The sequence below is a fragment of the Sinocyclocheilus rhinocerous genome, unplaced genomic scaffold (genome assembly GCF_001515625.1).
Source record: "Sinocyclocheilus rhinocerous isolate Xijiao unplaced genomic scaffold, SAMN03320098_v1.1 scaffold920, whole genome shotgun sequence".
NCBI lineage: Eukaryota > Metazoa > Chordata > Actinopteri > Cypriniformes > Cyprinidae > Sinocyclocheilus > Sinocyclocheilus rhinocerous.
The window spans coordinates 399509-418473 of record NW_015636975.1 but is presented as its reverse complement, the minus strand read 5'-3'; the positions used below and the strand labels follow the sequence as shown (position 1 = coordinate 418473).

Genomic DNA, 18965 nt, shown 5'->3' with positions numbered 1-18965 from the left:
TTGAAAAGAAAACAGGATGACTTTGAATAGCATCATTGTAAAATTTTGAGGATGAGCTGAGCAAGTCTTGCACATGTATTTCCTGGTCTGAGAGTGACTTCCTGCTTAAACAGTAATGGATACCAAAAAAAGGTAGAAATGTATGTATGTGAAAGGAGAATGTATGTGTGTGTGAGAGTACAAATGCATGTATGTGAAAGGAGAATGTAAGCGTGAGAAAGAGTAGAAATGTATGTATGTGAATGGAGAATGCATGTGTGTGTGTGTGAGAGTACAAATGCATATATGTGAATGGAGAATGTATGTGTGTGACAGTAGAAATGCATGTGTATGCGAGTACAAATGCATGTATGTGAAAGGAGAATGTATGTGTGCGAGAGAGAGTAGAAATGTATGTATGTGAATGGAGAATGTATGTGTGTGAGTACAAATGCATGTATGTGAATGGAGAATGTAAGTGTGTGAGAGAAAGTACAAATGCATATATGTGAATGGAGAATGTATGTGTGTGCGAGAGAGAGTACAAATGTATGTATGTGAATGGAGAATGTATGTGTGTGTGAGAGTACAAATGCATGTATGTAAAAGGAGAATGTATGTGTGCGAGAGAGAGTAGAAATGTATCTATGTGAATGGAGAATGTATGTGTGTGCGAGAGAGAGTACAAATGTATGTATGTGAATGGAGAATGTATGTGTGTGTGAGAGTACAAATGCATGTATGTAAAAGGAGAATGTATGTGTGCGAGAGAGAGTAGAAATGTATCTATGTGAATGGAGAATGCATGTGTGTGTGTGTGTGTGTGTGTGTGAGAGTACAAATGCATATATGTGAATGGAGAATGTATGTGTGTGACAGCAGAAATGCATGTGTGTGCGAGTACAAATGCATGTATGTGAAAGGAGAATGTAAGTGTGTGAAAGCAAAAATATATGTATGTGAAAGGAGAATGTATGTGTGTGAGAGTACAAATGCATGTATGTAAAAGCAGAATGTATGTGTGTGAAAGCGAGAATGTAAGTGTGTGAGAGTGCCAGAATGTATGTAAATATGTATACACATACATACACTGCTGGCAATTTTTTTTTTTAAATTGTTAAAATTTGTTAATCTTTTTGAAAGATGTCACTTCTGCTCACCAAGGCTTTTTTTCAGTTTTTGTGGAAATCGTGATGCACTACCATTCAAACGTGTGGGGTTAAGTACAATAACAAAAATAAAGAAATGAATACTTTTATTCAGCAAGGATGCATTAAATTGTTCAAAAGTGACAGTAAAGACATTTATAGTGTTACAAAAGATTTATATTTCAAATAAATGCTGTTCTTTTAAACTTTCCATTCATCAAAAAATCCTGAAAAATAAAATGTATCACAGTTTCCACAAAAATATGAAGCAGCACAACTGTAGCAGCAAATCATATTAGAATGATTTCACAGATGACGTGATTTTTCAAATCACTTGTCTTTAAAGGTGCAGTTATGGGTACATCAGACACACTACTGCTGCTGAATCCATTGGTCCTAAGGAATTTTTATGGCAGTCACAGGCCAAAGCCTTAGGAATTAGTCTCTAGATGGGTGAAGGGCAGAAACTGAATGTGGACCAATGACAAGTCCCGTCCTTCCTGGGCTTGGTACCAGAGTTTTTCTTCATGCTCTCTAAGAGGTGTCTGGCCATTGTCCTAGCATCTCTGTCTGATGGCTTTGTGCAGTTTGCTTATGTTAGTCCACCAAGATCCAATCAAAATGTAGCAAACCCTTGTCCACTGTTGGTGTAATGAAGCGGAAAATTCAACTTTGATCACAGGAATAAATTACATTTTAACATATTGAGATGGAAAAAACGTATTTTAAATTGTGATAATATTTCACAATTTTACTGTTTTTACTGCGTTTTTTGATCAAATAAACAGAAGAAAAGTAAATGTGAAAAGAGAAATGTGAGAATAAATGTGAGAAGAAGAGGATTCTTTCAACAACATTAAAAATCTCAGTTATTTCAAACTTTTGGATGGCAGTGTGTTTCTGATTGTGGAGTGAATATGAATCCTCATTTTTCCACAGTGTTCTGATGGGAGCGCTGCATGTGCTGGTTCTGCTGGCCCGGGTTCTGGTGTCTCTGGTGGCTGTGCTGCTGATGTGTTGGCTGGTGCGCTCTCATCTGGTTGGTCCGTTCTACAGGAAGCTGCATACTGAGAGCAAAGGAAACAAGGAAATACTAGTGCTGGGCACCAGTGCATTTGTGTTCCTGATGCTGACGGTAAGCGGCTCCTTCACATACGTTTGTCTGTCTCTTGAGTTTATGTGTGCTCTTGCATGAAGAACCTCACCTCAGGTGTAATGTAACATGCTTATATTTCATCATGTCAGGTGACAGAATTCATGGACGTGTCGATGGAGTTGGGCTGCTTCCTGGCAGGAGCGCTGCTCTCCTCACAAGGTCACATGGTCACCACTGAGGTCATGAGCTGTGCTGAACCAATCAGAGACTTCCTGGCTATCATCTTCTTTGCATCTATTGGTGAGCTGAGGGTCCTGTAGCTGTGAATTATGATAATAAAAAAAAAACATAATTGAAGTTTTAATATAATATGGGAAAGCAAATGCAGTTTGATCTGCAGCAGCACACTGAATATCTGATGGTGTTTTCCACAGGGCTACACGTGTTCCCGACCTTCGTTCTGTATGAGCTCACCATCCTGCTGATCTTAACCTTCTCACTAGTCATTATGAAGGTAATTGTGTTCATATCAAGCTTGTTTCTTTATATCAGGGTTTCTGATGGTTTGATGAAGGAATATTTAAAGGGGTCCTATTATGCTCAAAGCTAGCGTGTCTCCAACATAGTGATAACACTCGTTGCCTTCTTTAGTGCAGCTCAAGGTCTCGTCCCATTCGTCCGTATTTGTGATTTCACAAATCCCGGAAAATATGCGTTGTAGTCCAAACGAGTCGTTCGTTGTAGTTTTTGTTTTCTATTAAAATAAAATATCTCCTTTTGAAGTGGACTTTGAGCTTTGTAACTTTGCAGATCTCTTTTATGCTCAAACAGCAACATTACAGCAGAAAGGCGGGGCATAGAGGAGAAACAATAATGTAAAGTATGTGGAAAATAATGTGTTTTTTTTACCTTAAACCGCATAAACACATTTCATTACACCAAATACACAAAATAGTGTTATATTTATCAACACCATATGACCCCTTTAAGTCTTGAGTAGCTCTGCTCTCAAACACTAGAATAGGGAAAAAAACTTTTACTGTACCTTCTGAGCACACTGCAAAAATGTGATGTTCTTCATCAGTATTTTTGTCTTATTTTCCAGTGCAAATGAATAAAGATTATTCAATCAAGATAGATTTAATGGCGAAGCAAAATGACATAAGATAAGGAGTCTTGTTTTAATGACAAATAGATCAAAATGAAGTGAGTTTATGATTAAAATGAGAACAAATATTTGAGCCAATGTGTTTAAAAAATCTACTTAATTCAAAGGGAAAACAAGTTTTCATTCCCCATTGACAGATATTTGTTGTTGTTTTAAGCTTGAACTCACTTCATTTTGTTCAGTTTCTTAAACAAGACTTCATATGTTCATTTTTCATCTCCTGTAAATGTATCTTAATTTAAGGATGTTTAGACAAGACAAGACAAAAATACAGAGGAAGACATTCATTTTTTGCAGTGCATGCAACATTAAATACCACGACTTTATGTTTTTAAGACTTTCTGCTCTGATTACTGTTTTTTTTTTTTCACACTATAATTGATTCTTTTGGCTCACTTTTCCAAACTATTCATTCAGTTCTCAAAACAAAGACACATTTCTCAGAACTTTTACACAGACCACCTGTTTTCACACGCATACCAATTTGCTTAATATTTTCTGCAAAACTACACAAAAATGCCCTCATTTTGCACAGGTTTAACATAGGTTGAATGTTCTCATTCAGAAAACACAATTGAATTACCTCAAGCATCACAATTTTGACCTCAAATAGCACACATTTATCCATGTGTAAACATTAAGTAGCAAAACTGGTGACACACCAGTCAGAATGTCAGGATAATATAAATAGGAGCACAGGTGATTATGTGCTTTGGAAAATGAAGAAAAAGATGAGAGGAAGAGGAAGGGAAAAGAAAAATGAAGGCGTGAAAGGACATTTTGTTCCTGATAAAGTACAAAGACTATAGTAGTCCATGTTCCTGTGCATGGAATGACCATAAGGGAAGTTGGCCTATAGGGTCATCATGGTTTTTATACTACTTACACATACAGTATAATTACAGTACATACTGGCATTACTTTAGATGAGAGAACTTTCACAACTCTGTACTGTAGCACATGTTGTACACCCTCAAACTCTTAACTGTCAGGGGCGGCGTTTCCGTATGGTGGTTCGTTGCCATACCCAAGGTGATCCCCCCCCCCCACATGCCACCCCCTATAGTAGATGACTGTCTAGGGGAGGTAGAGAAAGTCTTTTGTCAGAAGACTAAGAAACTATAGTATGGCAGAGAATTCTGAATGCATTTATTTATTTTTCACTGTACAGTAATTAACAGTATAATCAGGGGTGCACACAAGTGGTACACAGGTGCGCATGTGCGACCAAAATAAAAAATGCGCTGTGTAAATAAGTTCTGACAGCGCATTTGCGTACCGACATGGTTGACAGCTTTTAATGTACAATTACCATTTTAGATCGACAAACTTTCTGTTCAAACTGAATAGATAAATAAATCTAGGCTACTCGCTGCCGTTTTCAAAGCACAATGCAAAACTGTGACATTTCATTCACTGATGCGCTTCAGTCGGCAGCGCTAAACCCGGTGTTGTGCCCAATTCTGACCCCTGCCAGATTATTACCCCCCTAGTATTGGTAGGTTTAGGGTTTGGTGCGGGGGAGGGGTTAGGATTAGGCAATCAGATAGCGATTTCAACGAGAGGGGTAATAATTTGGCAGGGGGTCGAAAATGGGCACAACACCGGAAGCGCATATACTTACTTGCCGGCAACCCGCCAAAATAAAAGACTGCTGATTTTACGTTTGAAAATTATGAAAATTCATCTTTAAAAAAAGAAGTAAATATTAGCATTTTATTTTTAAGTTTACTATAAAATAGTTGTATTTGTATTTAATACTCCATTTTTATTTAAAATTATAATAGTATTATCACACTTTATTATTTTATTTTAAAAAACACTAAATAAATAAAGTTCAACAATATTATCACTACGATTAATTTATTTTTTAGAGTTGTATTTAATGGGTTACACTATGTGCAGTGTGAGGACCAAACCAAATCTCCAGGTTCTCTTATGAGAACCAGGCTGAAAAATGTATGTGCACCCGTGAGTATAATGTATTATGTGTTCATATTCAATTCTTTGGTATTTAAACTTTTCTTTTTTAGTGCTTTTCATCTACTGCAACATCATTACAGTAATGTAATGAAAGTAAACTTTTCTTAAAGCTTATTGTTGAATTTCACTATATCTGCACCCCTCTATTTATGTTGTATACTGTAATAGACATTGACTTGCAAAATGATTCCTGATTCCCAAAAGGAGGTTTTTGTGTTTTGAACTGATCTCACTACTGTTCTCCAGGCAGGAAAGTAGTCTGTGTATTTGTCAGTGTTTGTGTGTCATCTGAGGCCAAAGTTTGATTCTGATAAAAGAGGGTATGTTTTTGACTAAAATATTTGACTTTGACCGAGAAATTTGAAGTTTGTACAAGTTGGTGTGTAGTTTTGAGATTGTGTTTATAGTCATCAATTGTGTGTTAGCAGTCAAGAAAACTGTAGAGCATTTTAGGCCTTAAATTGTGGCAGGGAAGACCCTTTTTCAGAAGCCCTGTTCTAGGGCTGGACAATAATTCAATATCAATATGTATCGCGATATAATTTTTTTCAATAACGGTGATATGATTTTTAAACACATTTCCGATATTTCGATATACATTACCAGTTTCCCATACATTGATTTATTTGTGCCGTTTGACTTCGTTGAATAAACATGAGCACTGCACGTTTCAAATTCATAACACGGCGCGGGTGTTTTATATGAATGTATCTCTGAAGGGAATTGACTGTCTTCAGAAAAGTTTCGATGGCATTTTCATTTGATCTGATAAAGTAGCATTCATGAGCCGAGCTGCTTTGATTACAGCCAATACTGGAGAAACCGCTAGTTCTATCACTCTAACAGCGCCTCCATTTAACACCATGGGCCCTATTTTAACGATCTAATCACATGGTCTACAGCGCACGGCGCAATTGTGCTTAGGGTGTGTCCGAATCCACTTTTGCTAGTTTAAGGACAGGAACAATGGTCTGCGCGCCCGGCGCATTGTCTAAAAGGTTTGTCCCTATTCTTTTAATGAGTAATGGGAATAGTGTTCATATCGATATCGGAATTATATCATATCGACCGAAATTAAGAAATATATCGTGATATCAATTTTGGCCATATCGTCCAGCCCTACCCTGTTCTATTAAATATGACTCTCACACTGCTCTTCTCATCTCAGTTCATAATGGCGGTTCTTGTTCTGTCGGCTATCCTTCCTCCGGGATCGCGTCACATCCGCTGGCTAGTGTCGGCTGGACTGGCGCAGGTCAGTGAGTTCTCCTTCGTCCTGGGCAGTCGTGCACGTCGGGCCGGCATCATCTCTAGAGAGGTCAGTGATCTCACTTCATTTCCGTGAAAGACTGGTGTCTGATTCTCTCTCATTGCTCCTAGAGTGTTGAAACGGTGGCTTTATTCAAACAGGCAGTGAAAAATACTAATTTATCCAATCTATATAGTATTTTTATTTATTGATTTTAATTATTTATTTCATTTTTTAAAGTGAATTATGTGACATTTACTGAATAGTGTAGGAGTGAACAAGTGGTTTCAGACACATGTGAATGTGTTGATGCAGTGATTGGTAACTAAAACTAAATAGTTTTCATTCATTGAAATAAAATATAAATATTAGATGAAAAACTTAAGCTTATAAAGTGGAAATTGGAAATCTTGCCTGGGTTAGCTAACTGAAATTAAAGTATAAGTTGATGTACTAAAATTACTAAAACTAAAACTGAAATACAAATAAATTAAAGCTAAATGGAAATAAACTAATTTAAAAGATAAAAGCACATACAATTACTAAAATTTCAACAAAAATTAAAATAAAAATTGAAAATATAAAAATAAAAGCTACATTTTTTAATTAGTAATGCACAAAAATGTTGACAACCGAAAGTTTTTGGCTGAAACCGTTTTAAATGAGTGTTTCTCCGATGGAATGTTTTGACTGTCAGTGTCTAATTCAGGAACACAATGTGGATAAACTATGCAGAGAGATGCCAAAAGACATGACATCACATTTACCTTAGGAAAACCATTCAATGTCCATAAACACGTTAGTCAGATAAAAAGCTCTATAAAGGAGCATTTTGATAAATATATACACTTTATAGATATTACAGATTCATAATATTTTTTACTTTAGCTGTTGTCTTCATTATTTAATGTATGTTTGAATAAATCTGTCATGAAAAGTTATTTTTACAGTTTCCCTTTGAATGTTTATATTTCAACAACATATCTGAGTAGAAACATAATTCTGTTCTTTAAAGATGATATAAAAACAGCCTTGTGTGCAATTTAAATATTTGTACAACTCCGTTTATGAGTGTTGATTATCAAACACATTTAATTAATTAATTGATTATTATATAAAATGTATTTTTGGTATTCAGCCAAGTGCATCCTCATTTTCCTTTTGGTGCATAAGTAAATAGAAAAGTATATAAATAAAACTTAAATAACACTACATTTCCTTCAGCTCATCATCATCCTCTGTTGTTGCTCACAGGTGTATCTGTTGGTTCTCAGCGTCACCACGTTAAGTCTCCTCCTTGCTCCGGTGTTATGGAGAGCCGCTACGCTCAAATGCATCCCACGGACTGAGAGGAAACCACTCACCTGAACCAACGCCACATGCGGATGAGCTGTGTTAGAATGACGCATCTCACATTAATGCATCATATTGATGACAAACAGATTGTAAGAAACAGAAGGGCAGAGCATTAATATATGAAATATTTACACGGTAGTGAAAGAAAAGGACACAGCTTGCAAAAAAAAAAAAAAAGACTCCAGCTTCTATAACGTCATCATGTGTTATAATGTTATATATGACCAAATGTTATTTATTTGTGTAACATGTGCCTTGAAAGGAGCAGATGTCAGCAGACAAGCCAAATAATGCACCTGTTATGAAGATGAGAAGCTTTTGCACTGCAGATTTTGGTACATGCAGATGTGTGAGTTTACTGAAGATGATTCACAGCACAAGAACTAAAGCTTGACTGTATTCATTTATGATTCATGCTGAAGTTGAATTCTAAGCACAAGGTGGCAGTTCTTCATTGGGATGATAGGTTAAATTAATCATAGATGTAACTGGAATATTCAGAATCATTTCTCTGGACTTTTAATTCTCAATTAGGTCAAAAAATACAATTAAAAACCTCACTCCAATCATTGAGGGTTTTCTTTATGTGTTAAATAAGTGACTACATTGAAGGATATGAGCTACATATTTGCAGGGCCAAAACTACTGTACACAATAAGGGTGACATTATGATAAAAATAAGGGCGTTTCAATGACATATATTTAACAATCTTATAATCAAAGGTGCAGCCAGTGTTGTATAAAGTATCCAATTGTTATACTTCAGTAAAAGTACAGATAGCTTTATGGAAATTGACTCAAGTAAAAGTTTAAGTTGCTCATAAGAAAAATACTTAAGTAAAAGTTTTAAAGCAACTGATATTAAAACTACTTAATTATCAAAAGTACAAGTAAATTTTATAAATAATGGCACAGCTGATTGTATCAACTGTTTTAGATAATATATAGATATATGTATAGGATATATAGTTAAAGGGATTGTTCACAAAAATTACAAATTTTTTGGACAGTAGAAAAAAGTGATGCACAATGTCTCTAATGGACGTCAAATATGTCCATTAGAGATACACTGATCTTGATTTTGATTGCTGATTTTTTATAAGCAAATGAGCCGATTCTGATACCAATAGCCAATTTTTTTTTTATATTTGTTTTGTTTTAGGCAAAAGACCAGAAAGGATGAAAATATGAGTATATTAACAAGATGTTTACAGGCAGAACTGTCTGCATTAAAAATTAGAGGCGACCACTGAATTTTAATCATGATACAAACAAAGATGCCACATGTAGCATGAGCAGTTTTTGATTTAAATTAGATTGTATAAATTCAAAATTTGAAGCAAAAACAGTCTGACTTTGGCTTTGTGAAAATATGCTAAATAAATCAGACCTGCACAATCAAAAGTACAAGTAAATTTTATAAATAATGGCACAGCTGATTGTATCAACTGTTTTAGATAATATATAGATATATGTATAGGATATATAGTTAAAGGGATTGTTCACAAAAATTACAAATTTTTTGGACAGTAGAAAAAAGTGATGCACAATGTCTCTAATGGACGTCAAATATGTCCATTAGAGATACACTGATCTTGATTTTGATTGCTGATTTTTTATAAGCAAATGAGCCGATTCTGATACCAATAGCCAATTTTTTTTTTATATTTGTTTTGTTTTAGGCAAAAGACCAGAAAGGATGAAAATATGAGTACATTAACAAGATGTTTACAGGCAGAACTGTCTGCATTAAAAATTAGAGGCGACCACTGAATTTTAATCATGATACAAACAAAGATGCCACATGTAGCATGAGCAGTTTTTGATTTAAATTAGATTGTATAAATTCAAAATTTGAAGCAAAAACAGAATGGTCTGACTTTGGCTTTGTGAAAATATGCTAAATAAATCAGACCTGCACAAAACAAAAACAGCAGACGAGCTAAATGAAATTCACTCTGACAGCAGGTGACAGCAGCGATACAGCATTTCCTTGGTTACCGCTGTAAACAAAGCAGTGCTGTGCATATAAATACTACTTTAATATACATTATACAGAGGCAAGATGAAAATAAAATACCATTGAAACTTTCTAAAGACAGTCAGTTCCCCTCAGAGATACATTCATACAGCTCCTACCCCCAATTTAATATTTATGATTCTCTTCCAATATTTTAAGCATCATGAACAGTGACCTTGCTTTGCCTGCTACAGTATTTTCTCCATTTTTGTGTCCGTTTTCAGCGTCCCTGGCCTCTGTTAATGTCCTGTTTACAGACTTCGTAATATTTCAACACAAATTATTTTTGGAAAATGAATGAAATGCAGTTTGTTTGATCGGCCGAAATAAAGCAAAAACGTCCGGTTCTGATTTATGGCCGGTCAACCGATGCATCTCTAATGTTTTGATGAACCAGCCGGAGACCAGCCGACAGCCGCACAGATATCACCAACAGAAACTCCACTGGTCCAAGCCCTGGAGGAGGCCATTCCTTTGGTGAAGTGGGCCCTCACTCCAATAGGACACTGTAAGCCCACTGAGGCGTAAGCCAGGGCTATAACATCAACTATCCAGCAGGATAATCTCTGCTTCGTAACTGGCAGCCCTTTAGAGCAACCTCCGAAGCATACAAAGATCTGCTCTGAATGACAGAAGTGGCTAGAGTGCTTTACATATACTCTTAAGAGCAAATTAAGAATTCTCTAAGAGTAAATTAGGACGCTGCTCATCCTCTGGGTTAGGAAGAGCTAGAAGGGTGACGACTTGTGCTCTGAACGGAATGGAGAGCACTTTAGGCACATAGCCGAGTCTTGGTTTGAGGACAACTCTACAGTCGTTAGGCCCAAACTCAAGGCATGAAGCACTGACTGACAGCTCTTGTAAATCACTCACTCACTTGACTGACGCTAAAGCCAGAAGGAGGGAACTCTTAAGTGACAGGGGCCGCAATTCGGCCAACTGGAGTGGCTCAAAGGGAGGGCCTCATAGGGCCTTAAGGACTGTGGATAAGTCCCAGGTTGGCACAGTATGAGGACGAGGTGGATTCAGTATCTGAGCTCCCCTCAGGAGCTTAACGACAAGGTAGTTTTTGCCAACTGACTGGCCAGACATGAGAGCATGATTTGCTGTGATGGCTGCCACATAAACTTTGAGTATGGAAGGGGTACACCCCTTATCCAGCAGCTCTTGCAGAAAGGTTAGCACAGATGACATGTCACAAGAGGACGGGTCCTCGTTCCATGCTGCACACCAGTCAGAAAAGACTGACCACTTAAAGGCATAGAGGCATCTTGTAGACAGCCTCTAGCTTCCAAAATGTGTTAGTCACCCTCGCGGAAAGCTACAAAGAGCCGTTCATCCACTACTGTGAATGTAAATATACTACTGTAGGTCAAAGTAATGCAGTCGAGTGTGTGCATGTGCAAAATTAATGTTTTAAAATGCCAAAATGCATACTGCATCTCTGACATGTTTCAACATGCTTAATAACAGACCATAGAAACAGATTTAATCAGGTCATTAACGAAAGAAGCTAATCTGCGTGTTACATACATGGACTGTATAAAAACATGGACGTAGTGTCAAAAATTCACCCCCCTCACAGTTGTCATGAAGGGTAAAATTAGCTTGTTATGATAATTTAATTTGGGGTTTTCGTCAGACTGACTGAGCTTTCTGTCATTATGTTTGATTTGTTTGTTTCATTATTTGGAAGCTTATGTTCGCCATGGAATAAAAATATAAAAAGGCAATTGCATTTTTTTTTGTCTGAAAATTCTGACTTTTTTCCTCAGCAAGCACAAATGAAACAGCAATAACAATAAATTGAAACAACAAAGGATGAAATAAAAATTAAAGGGTATCACAAACATATGTTGGGCTCTATGAAGACTCTAAGCGGGTACAAGAATCAAGGGTGTTTGTATGTGGGTTGCTAGGTTAATCAGGAGATTGTAGATAGAGTGTCAATGGTCCATTTGAGATATAGGTGGCGGTAATGCACTTATAAGTCTGCGATCCGCCGTAAAGCAACAAGAAGAAGAAGAAGAAGAAGAACATATGTTGGATTTCGATGTGTTACGTATGAGTCGTGAATGCGAGACGTCACACCGCGTGTATCCAATCAGCACGCGTCCTGACAGGACACCGCCAAGCTTAGTTTGACTGCTGGGTGTACCAGCTGAAGCAGCTCGCGCAGACGATCATAATCTGGCGCGATAAATGCAGATTTTGTCCAACTAATTGTAAATATCGGCGCGAGTTATGGAGCGGCTGTAAGTGGGCTGGCTCAGGTAAGAGAAACGGCGATGATCCGCGTGTGTTACATAGTTTGTATGTCATATGTGAGTGTAACGTAAGTGGAAGCATTAGCTCGCTAGGTTCGGCTAGTTTAGCTGTAGCCGCGTCGAGCTAACGCGATATTGTCATCTGTGAACAACGCGTCAACAGCGCGATTCTCGTGGCATGAGGATGACTGTCGCCGCTCTCCGCGCGGCTGGAAGCTTCATCTGTTCACCTGAACAAAAGACGTGTCAGAAAAATAAATGCGGTTTATGTTTATAGTACACGCGTTATTCACTGAGAGCTCATAAATATTCATCTTAATCTAATATGTAGTTGATCTTATTAAACATGAGCTATATAACTTCATATCTGACTGAGTTTGCATAATTGTGATTTTTATTTTGAACAAATGTAGGTCACATTTCGCATCAGTTCAGTCATTAGTAATGCGTTTTTATGTGTTTTGTAAAGTTGTCAGGCATTTCTCACTGTATTTTCATCAACTGGCAGTATTTTTACCATTTCTCTTTTGTTTAAATGTGAACTCAAAGCATTCATCAGTGTTTTCAGGATTTCGATTATGGCAAGCCGTTTTAGCTTAAAATGTTCCCAGCACTACTCGTCATAATTGCATTTTTACTAGTAACAATTAAATTACATAGCTCAACAATTACATTTTTACTGTGAACTATGCCAATTAAAGAGCTCTAAATCAACTTTTACTAGTAACAATTACAATTAGAGAGCTCTATAATTCAGTAATTTTTAAGAAATATGATATACTTGATACAAGACTTCAGATGCTCAGCAGTCTCTGATCGTCGTTGTCTGATTCTCCTTTTCATGACTGGTCATACATTTTCAATTGGAGACAGATCTGGACTGCAGGCAGGCCAGTCAAGCACATTCACTATTTGTCTACAAAAGTCAAGCACATTCACTCTTTGTCTACAAAACCACGCTGTTGTAGCACATGCGGAATGAGACCTGGCATTGTCTTGATTTAATAACCATGGAAAGACGTCTTCTTGATGGTAGTATATGTCTCTGTAGTCTGTACAATTCCAATATATGTCAATGGTACCTTTTCACATATTCCAGTCACCCACGCCGTTTGCTCGGCTGCACCCTCATACCATGACAGACATTTGCTTTTGCATGTCGCAGGTGAAAGTCTGGATGGTCTTTGGGACTGAGAACTCAACGTCCATTTTTCCCAAAAACAAGTTGAAATGTGGACTCATCTGACCACAGCACACATTTTTTTTGACTATCTGAGATAAGCTCTGGCCCAGAAAACCCTGCTGCATCACTGCATAGAATCGATGTATAGTTTTCTCCTCGAGTAACAGAGATTCAAGTTGCATTTATTGATGCAGCAGCAGACTGTGTTAAGTGACAATGGTTTTCCGAAGTACTTCTGAGCCCATGTGGCTTCTTCGATTTTGCATTGAGAAATGTGATTTTTGATTTGCTTGACATTTGACACTCCTCATGAAATTTGGTACAAAGTGATGAGCCATGATCCAGCTTGCTTGCAAAGACTGAGATGCTCCTTTTATACCAAAACATGATACCCTCATTGTCAGTGGGGAGTAGGGGTGTGCGATATATATCGTCTGCGATTAAAAACATTATGAGTCAGCTGTCTTCAGCAGTCCTTAAGGTACCAGCACAATAACACACTCAGCAAAATATCGTCTAATTATCGTCATCGATAAAATCCCAGAAAATATCGAGATATTATTTTTTGTCAATATCGCACACCCCTAGTGGGGAGTAAAAACTTCTTTCTCTTTGAATTAGGTTGATTTTTCTGACTCCATTGGCAGATATTTGTGGTATTTTCAAATGTTGAAGTGTTGCTAATATAAGACATTTGGGTCATTCCATGTCAAATCAACCAAATTACAGAAATTCCCCAGCTCAAATTTTTGATTTTGTCAATATTTTTTCGGAAGAAAGATAAACACGTTAGGGTTGTGACGGTGAGGAAATTTTCCCACCGGTTAATCGACGTGTGACAACACCGGTAATACCGGTATCACAGCGGGGGCGTTCCCTCTTTTCCTCGCTTGCTTTTTTTGTTTTTTTTTACAAGCTATTTGTAACAAACACTGTGGAACCAATTAAATAAGTAACGAATGTTTACCAAAATCACCTTAGATAAACAGCGAAAGTCAACAGGCTTTTCAAAATCCAAAATATTGCCAAACAGACGCTTTTGCATTTCGTTTCGAAACTAAATCATCCGCGATCGTCTTGTCTGTCTCACCCCACTCTTCTTGTCAGTCAGCTCAACTCACTCTCCTCACTGGAGAAATGAAATCAGATCTGTGATGCAACTGTCGTTCAACTGCATTGAACAGCCGCGTTCAGTTTTTAATAGTAGTTTCTGTTCTCGTGAATTGGTGGGTTTTTGTTAAATGTGAGCCAAAATCATCACAATTAAAAGAACCAAAGACTTGAACTACTTCAGTCTGTGTGCGTTGAAGTACTGAAATAAATGAACTTTTCCACGACATTCTAATTTATTGAGATACACCTGTATGTTGATGAAAGCCAAAATATTAAATGTCACAAATGTATATTTACAGAGTAATCCATTATTTTGTAGAGATGGGTCAAAATGAAAATTTTTCCCTGAGATTCACAGCCAAATTACAGGGGCATAAAAATGACTTTAGAAAGATTGCAGCATCATTATATTACTTTTACACCGAGCTTGGAATGTCTATTAGTAAAATCTCTTGACTTTAGGAATAAATTATATTGTACACATTTTCAGTGGTCAAAAGCCAAATGTGGGTGACTTTGCATTCAGCTGATACTTTTTTCTTTTAAAGAGGAAGGTCTGAAGAACAAATGATATTGAAAATAGAAATGCATCTTGTTTCCCTCTATCAAAGCAATTGCATAGAACATAGGCTACCTGTCTGAGTGCCATAAATATTCATTTTCCAAAGTTTGCATGCTTGTAACTCAAGAAGTGTTAAAAATATCTCAATATTATTTTAAATTCTGGTTCTTGATAAACTTTTCTTTTGGAATCTTCATTAAGGCCCTATGGGGAGCCAAATGTGTCCAATTTGTTGAATTTTACCAATTTTCAGTATTTCAAAACCAAATGTTGGTCACTTTGTATACAGCTGATGCTTATTATATTTAAAGTGCAATGTCTTAAGAATAAATAATGTTGAAAATTCAGTTGTTGCTTGTTTCCCTCTATCAAAACAATTACATAGAACATACATGTCTGAGTGCTATAAATGCACTGAAATTGTGAAGTTGAGGCACATTAACTTGCCCTCAGTAGTCTATTCATAAGATTCCATATTTGAATCAGTTTCAGGAATATTTTAAAAAAGGGATTTTGTTCATTTTAACAACTTGTGTAGCTACAAAGAGTTCAAACATGCAGTATTGTAATTATTTTTGAAACAAATCCCTCACCTCCTAGGGAAGTGTGGTTGCTTTCCCCATACAGTGTATACACATCAATAAACCAAGATTGCCTCACCTGGAATAAGTATTGCACTTTCTTTTTCTTATTTATTGGTATAACATGTGAAGCATAAAGATCAAGTAGTAGGCCTATCTCATGCTAAGGGGCATATTTGGAGGGACCACTGATAGTAAATCAAATTTTTAAACTTTTAAGCTCTCTCACACTTGAAATAATTAACACTGGGTAATTCTAAACCCCAGGTAAATGGGATCCTGAGTAATCTTATTTTACGTTTTACTCTGTTCATACTTTACCTGGAGTTAATGATTAAAGGGATAGTTCACCCAAAAAATGAAAATTCTGTCATTAATTACTCACCCTCATGTCGTTCTAAACCCGTAAGACCTTCGTTCATCTTCAGAACACAAACTAAGATATTTTTGATGAAATCCGAGAGCTCTCCGACCCTGCATAGACAGCAAGGGAACTACCACAGTCAAGGCACAGAAACGTAGTATAAACATTGTTAAAATGGTCCATGTGACATCAGTGGTTCAACCGTAATTTTTCAAAGTTACGAGAATACTTTTTGTGTGCAAAGAAAACAAAAATAGTGACTTTGTTCAACAATTCTTCTCCCCCGAGTTACCATCTACCGCCATTATTGAGAGTAACACGAAACATTATCTAGTATTCAGATATTTTTAATACTTAAACTGCAGGCATGCAAACTTTGGACAAATAATATTTATGGCACTCAGGTATGTTCTATGCAATTGTCTTGATAGAGGGAAACAAAATACATTTCTAGTTTTAACATTAGCCTATTTGTTTTTTAGACCTTCCTCTTTAAAAGAAAAAAGTATCAGCTGAATGTAAAGTGACCCACATTTGGTTTTTGACCACTGAAAATGTATGCCGTTTAACAATTTACTCATGGAGCTATATTTAGATCCCAGTATCTCTGGAGCTGAACAATACAGGGCCTTAAATGAAGATGCCAAAAGGAAAGCATGTTAAGGCCCAAAATCTAAAAGGGCATCATTTTCATAATTGATTAATTTTGCAACATTAACACTGTTATTTTCCTGTTTATTAATGTTACTGCTTTGAATCAATCAGTATTTTATATAAAGTGCTATAGAAATAAGTCTTCTAAGAAAGTAAATAGAGCTAGTTTTGATGTCTTGTTGTTTTTAAGATTGTCATGCAGATTATTTAATGTTTAATATTTGTGTTTTCAGCTGAACTGCAGTCACAAACCAAAGACTGACCACACGCTTGCCTGCACAGACATCATGGCTAAAGATGTGAGAATCACACTTATTACAATATTACTCACTCAAACATGTGTTTATTGTAAAACTATATCTGAAACTAAAATTGAGACCAAATATCTGAAACTAAAATTAAAACAAAAAGCGTTTTCATTACTTGAAATAAAATAAACATTAACTAAAATAAAATAAAAATAAAAAATTTTCAGCTAGTTGGCAAGGCAACATTTCTCATTTTAATTTAGTTGAACCTGATGTACTAAACTCAAATAAAAATTAAAATCTGTATCGACATACTGCTACAAAAAGCTAATACAAATGACAAAAACACAACAAAGAAATTAAAAATGACTAAAACTTTAAAGTTAAAACGAAAAAGGAAAATATAGAAACTGATTCAAAATATTAATAACTATAATACTATCTCAATACTAAAATAACACTGGTTTACTGTAGCCTATATTTCCTTGCTTACACAAGTTTACAGTTATATTTTACATGTCTACTTTGCATTTGGCAATTTTGTATTGTGGTTTAGTCTAAATTGACCATTTAAGGAGGAAAATGTAATATTCACATAAGGATGGATAAAATCAAACAAATCTAAAAACAGTATGATGATATAGTTATTCCTGATGTGAACCGTGATGTTCATGTTGAACTGAAACTGACACTGTATGTGTGGTTTTTCACGCAGATGTGTGCACTCACCCTCATTGACTCGTTTCTGTCATCACGTGTCATCATCAAAAGCTGCAAGACATGCACATTTAAGTTCTCATTAGATCTCACTGTGGTTTCTGAGGAGCTGGTTTGGATGGTTTTTATGGTTACACCAGAGATTACTAAACACAACCAGCAGCCAATTATATCATCATGTTTATGCTGATCCCAGCACATTTGATCATCATAATCTCAAAGAAGCCTTGGAAGAGAGTCATCTGGTGATGAACTTCCTCTTTACTGTGATTCTGTCTGTCTCTCTGATCTTCAGGCTGGACTCAAAGAAACTAAAGGAGAGATAAAGGTGATTGTCAACCAGAATCTGAGTCCAGGGAAACGTGAGTACACACTAACCATCAGTCATCAGTTCATGTTCAGTTCAGTTAATGCACTGACGGAGTAAACATTCAAATACACATGGATTCAAGTTGAATTAAAATAATTAATTTGCAAACCACAAGGGTTTGCTTATCCAAAGCGACTTACATTGCATTCAAAGTAGGCCTGGGCGATAAAACTGTATCGGTATTTATCGGCGGTACACCATAATCGATAATGATAGAAAAAATGTTCGATATAGCGCACGATAGTTTCACGCTTTTTTTTTTTTTCATTTAAAGGCGCGTTCAGGGATTAAAGTTTTCCGTCGCTACGACGGATTTCTGTTAATTGGAGAAAATAAAGGGAAAAGAAACATGTAGCGCATTTTTGTTGTTGTTGTTCTGCCAGCACACCAAAAATCACCCCCGCCACGGCTGCAGCTTCTCACTGACAACATAGTGACGCCGCTCGCATCATTCACAGTCTGGTTATTAGCAGAGAACACAGAGCAGAACTTGAATTTCGGCGCGGGTTTGCGGCTATTAATAATAATTCTACTCATTCCCGCAGGATCCGCGCTTATTACGCGATGACAGATGACACAGATCGCGATAAGAAGAGTGACAGCTTTTAATAATTAAGGGAGTTTGCAAATGTGATATTGATTTAATACAACAGTTCAATAAACAAGTACTGCCTGATTTTGCTCTATTTCATCAACGAAAATAGTTCCAAATAAAGTAACAGCTGAGCCGCTGCACATCTCTAAAAGCAAACACTGCGGTGTTTCATTCATGAATGAAAGTGCGTTTTTGAACGAATCTAGTGAGTCAGTGATTCAGGATTACCCATTCATAAAGAAAGTCACTTGCTTCATTCCTGAATTAATCAGCAGTTCGGACGAATCAATTGAATGAATGATTCGGTGATAA

At 36.5% G+C, this 18965-nt stretch overlaps 2 protein-coding genes across 4 annotated transcripts in view; both read left to right on the top strand.

The window, feature by feature from the left end:
• Positions 1 to 2047: 2047 nt before the first annotated feature.
• LOC107748345 (transmembrane and coiled-coil domain-containing protein 3-like) lies at positions 2048 to 8185 on the top strand. Its single transcript, XM_016563106.1, has 5 exons — positions 2048 to 2262; positions 2373 to 2523; positions 2658 to 2737; positions 6543 to 6692; positions 7878 to 8185. Exons 1-5 carry the CDS (start codon positions 2074 to 2076, stop codon positions 7989 to 7991), a joined length of 684 nt encoding a protein of 227 aa, XP_016418592.1. The 5' UTR covers positions 2048 to 2073; the 3' UTR covers positions 7992 to 8185.
• A 3883-nt stretch (positions 8186 to 12068) lies between these two features.
• tfdp1b (transcription factor Dp-1, b) overlaps positions 12069 to 18965 on the top strand; it is a 25019-nt gene continuing 18122 nt past the window's right edge. For all 3 annotated transcript variants that reach the window (XR_001640921.1, XM_016563088.1, XM_016563087.1), the window contains exons 1-3: positions 12069 to 12272; positions 16957 to 17022; positions 17984 to 18050. Coding sequence is in view for 2 of the 3 variants with exons in the window: in XM_016563088.1 (XP_016418574.1) it covers positions 17011 to 17022; positions 17984 to 18050 (79 nt within the window). In the remaining variant the exon portion in view is untranslated. The remainder of the gene's footprint in view (positions 12273 to 16956; positions 17023 to 17983; positions 18051 to 18965) is intronic.

What these genes read in the sequence shown, in the direction of transcription:
- LOC107748345 (XM_016563106.1), top strand. Translation starts at nt 2,074, where the DNA reads ATGGGAGCGCTGCATGTGCTGGTTCTGCTGGCCCGGGTTCTGGTGTCT. An exon ending in TTGTGTTCCTGATGCTGACG is followed by an intron (nt 2,263 to 2,372) that starts GTAAGCGGCTCC and finishes TCATCATGTCAG; the next exon opens with GTGACAGAATTCATGGACGT. An exon ending in TCTCACTAGTCATTATGAAG is followed by an intron (nt 2,738 to 6,542) that starts GTAATTGTGTTC and finishes TTCTCATCTCAG; the next exon opens with TTCATAATGGCGGTTCTTGT.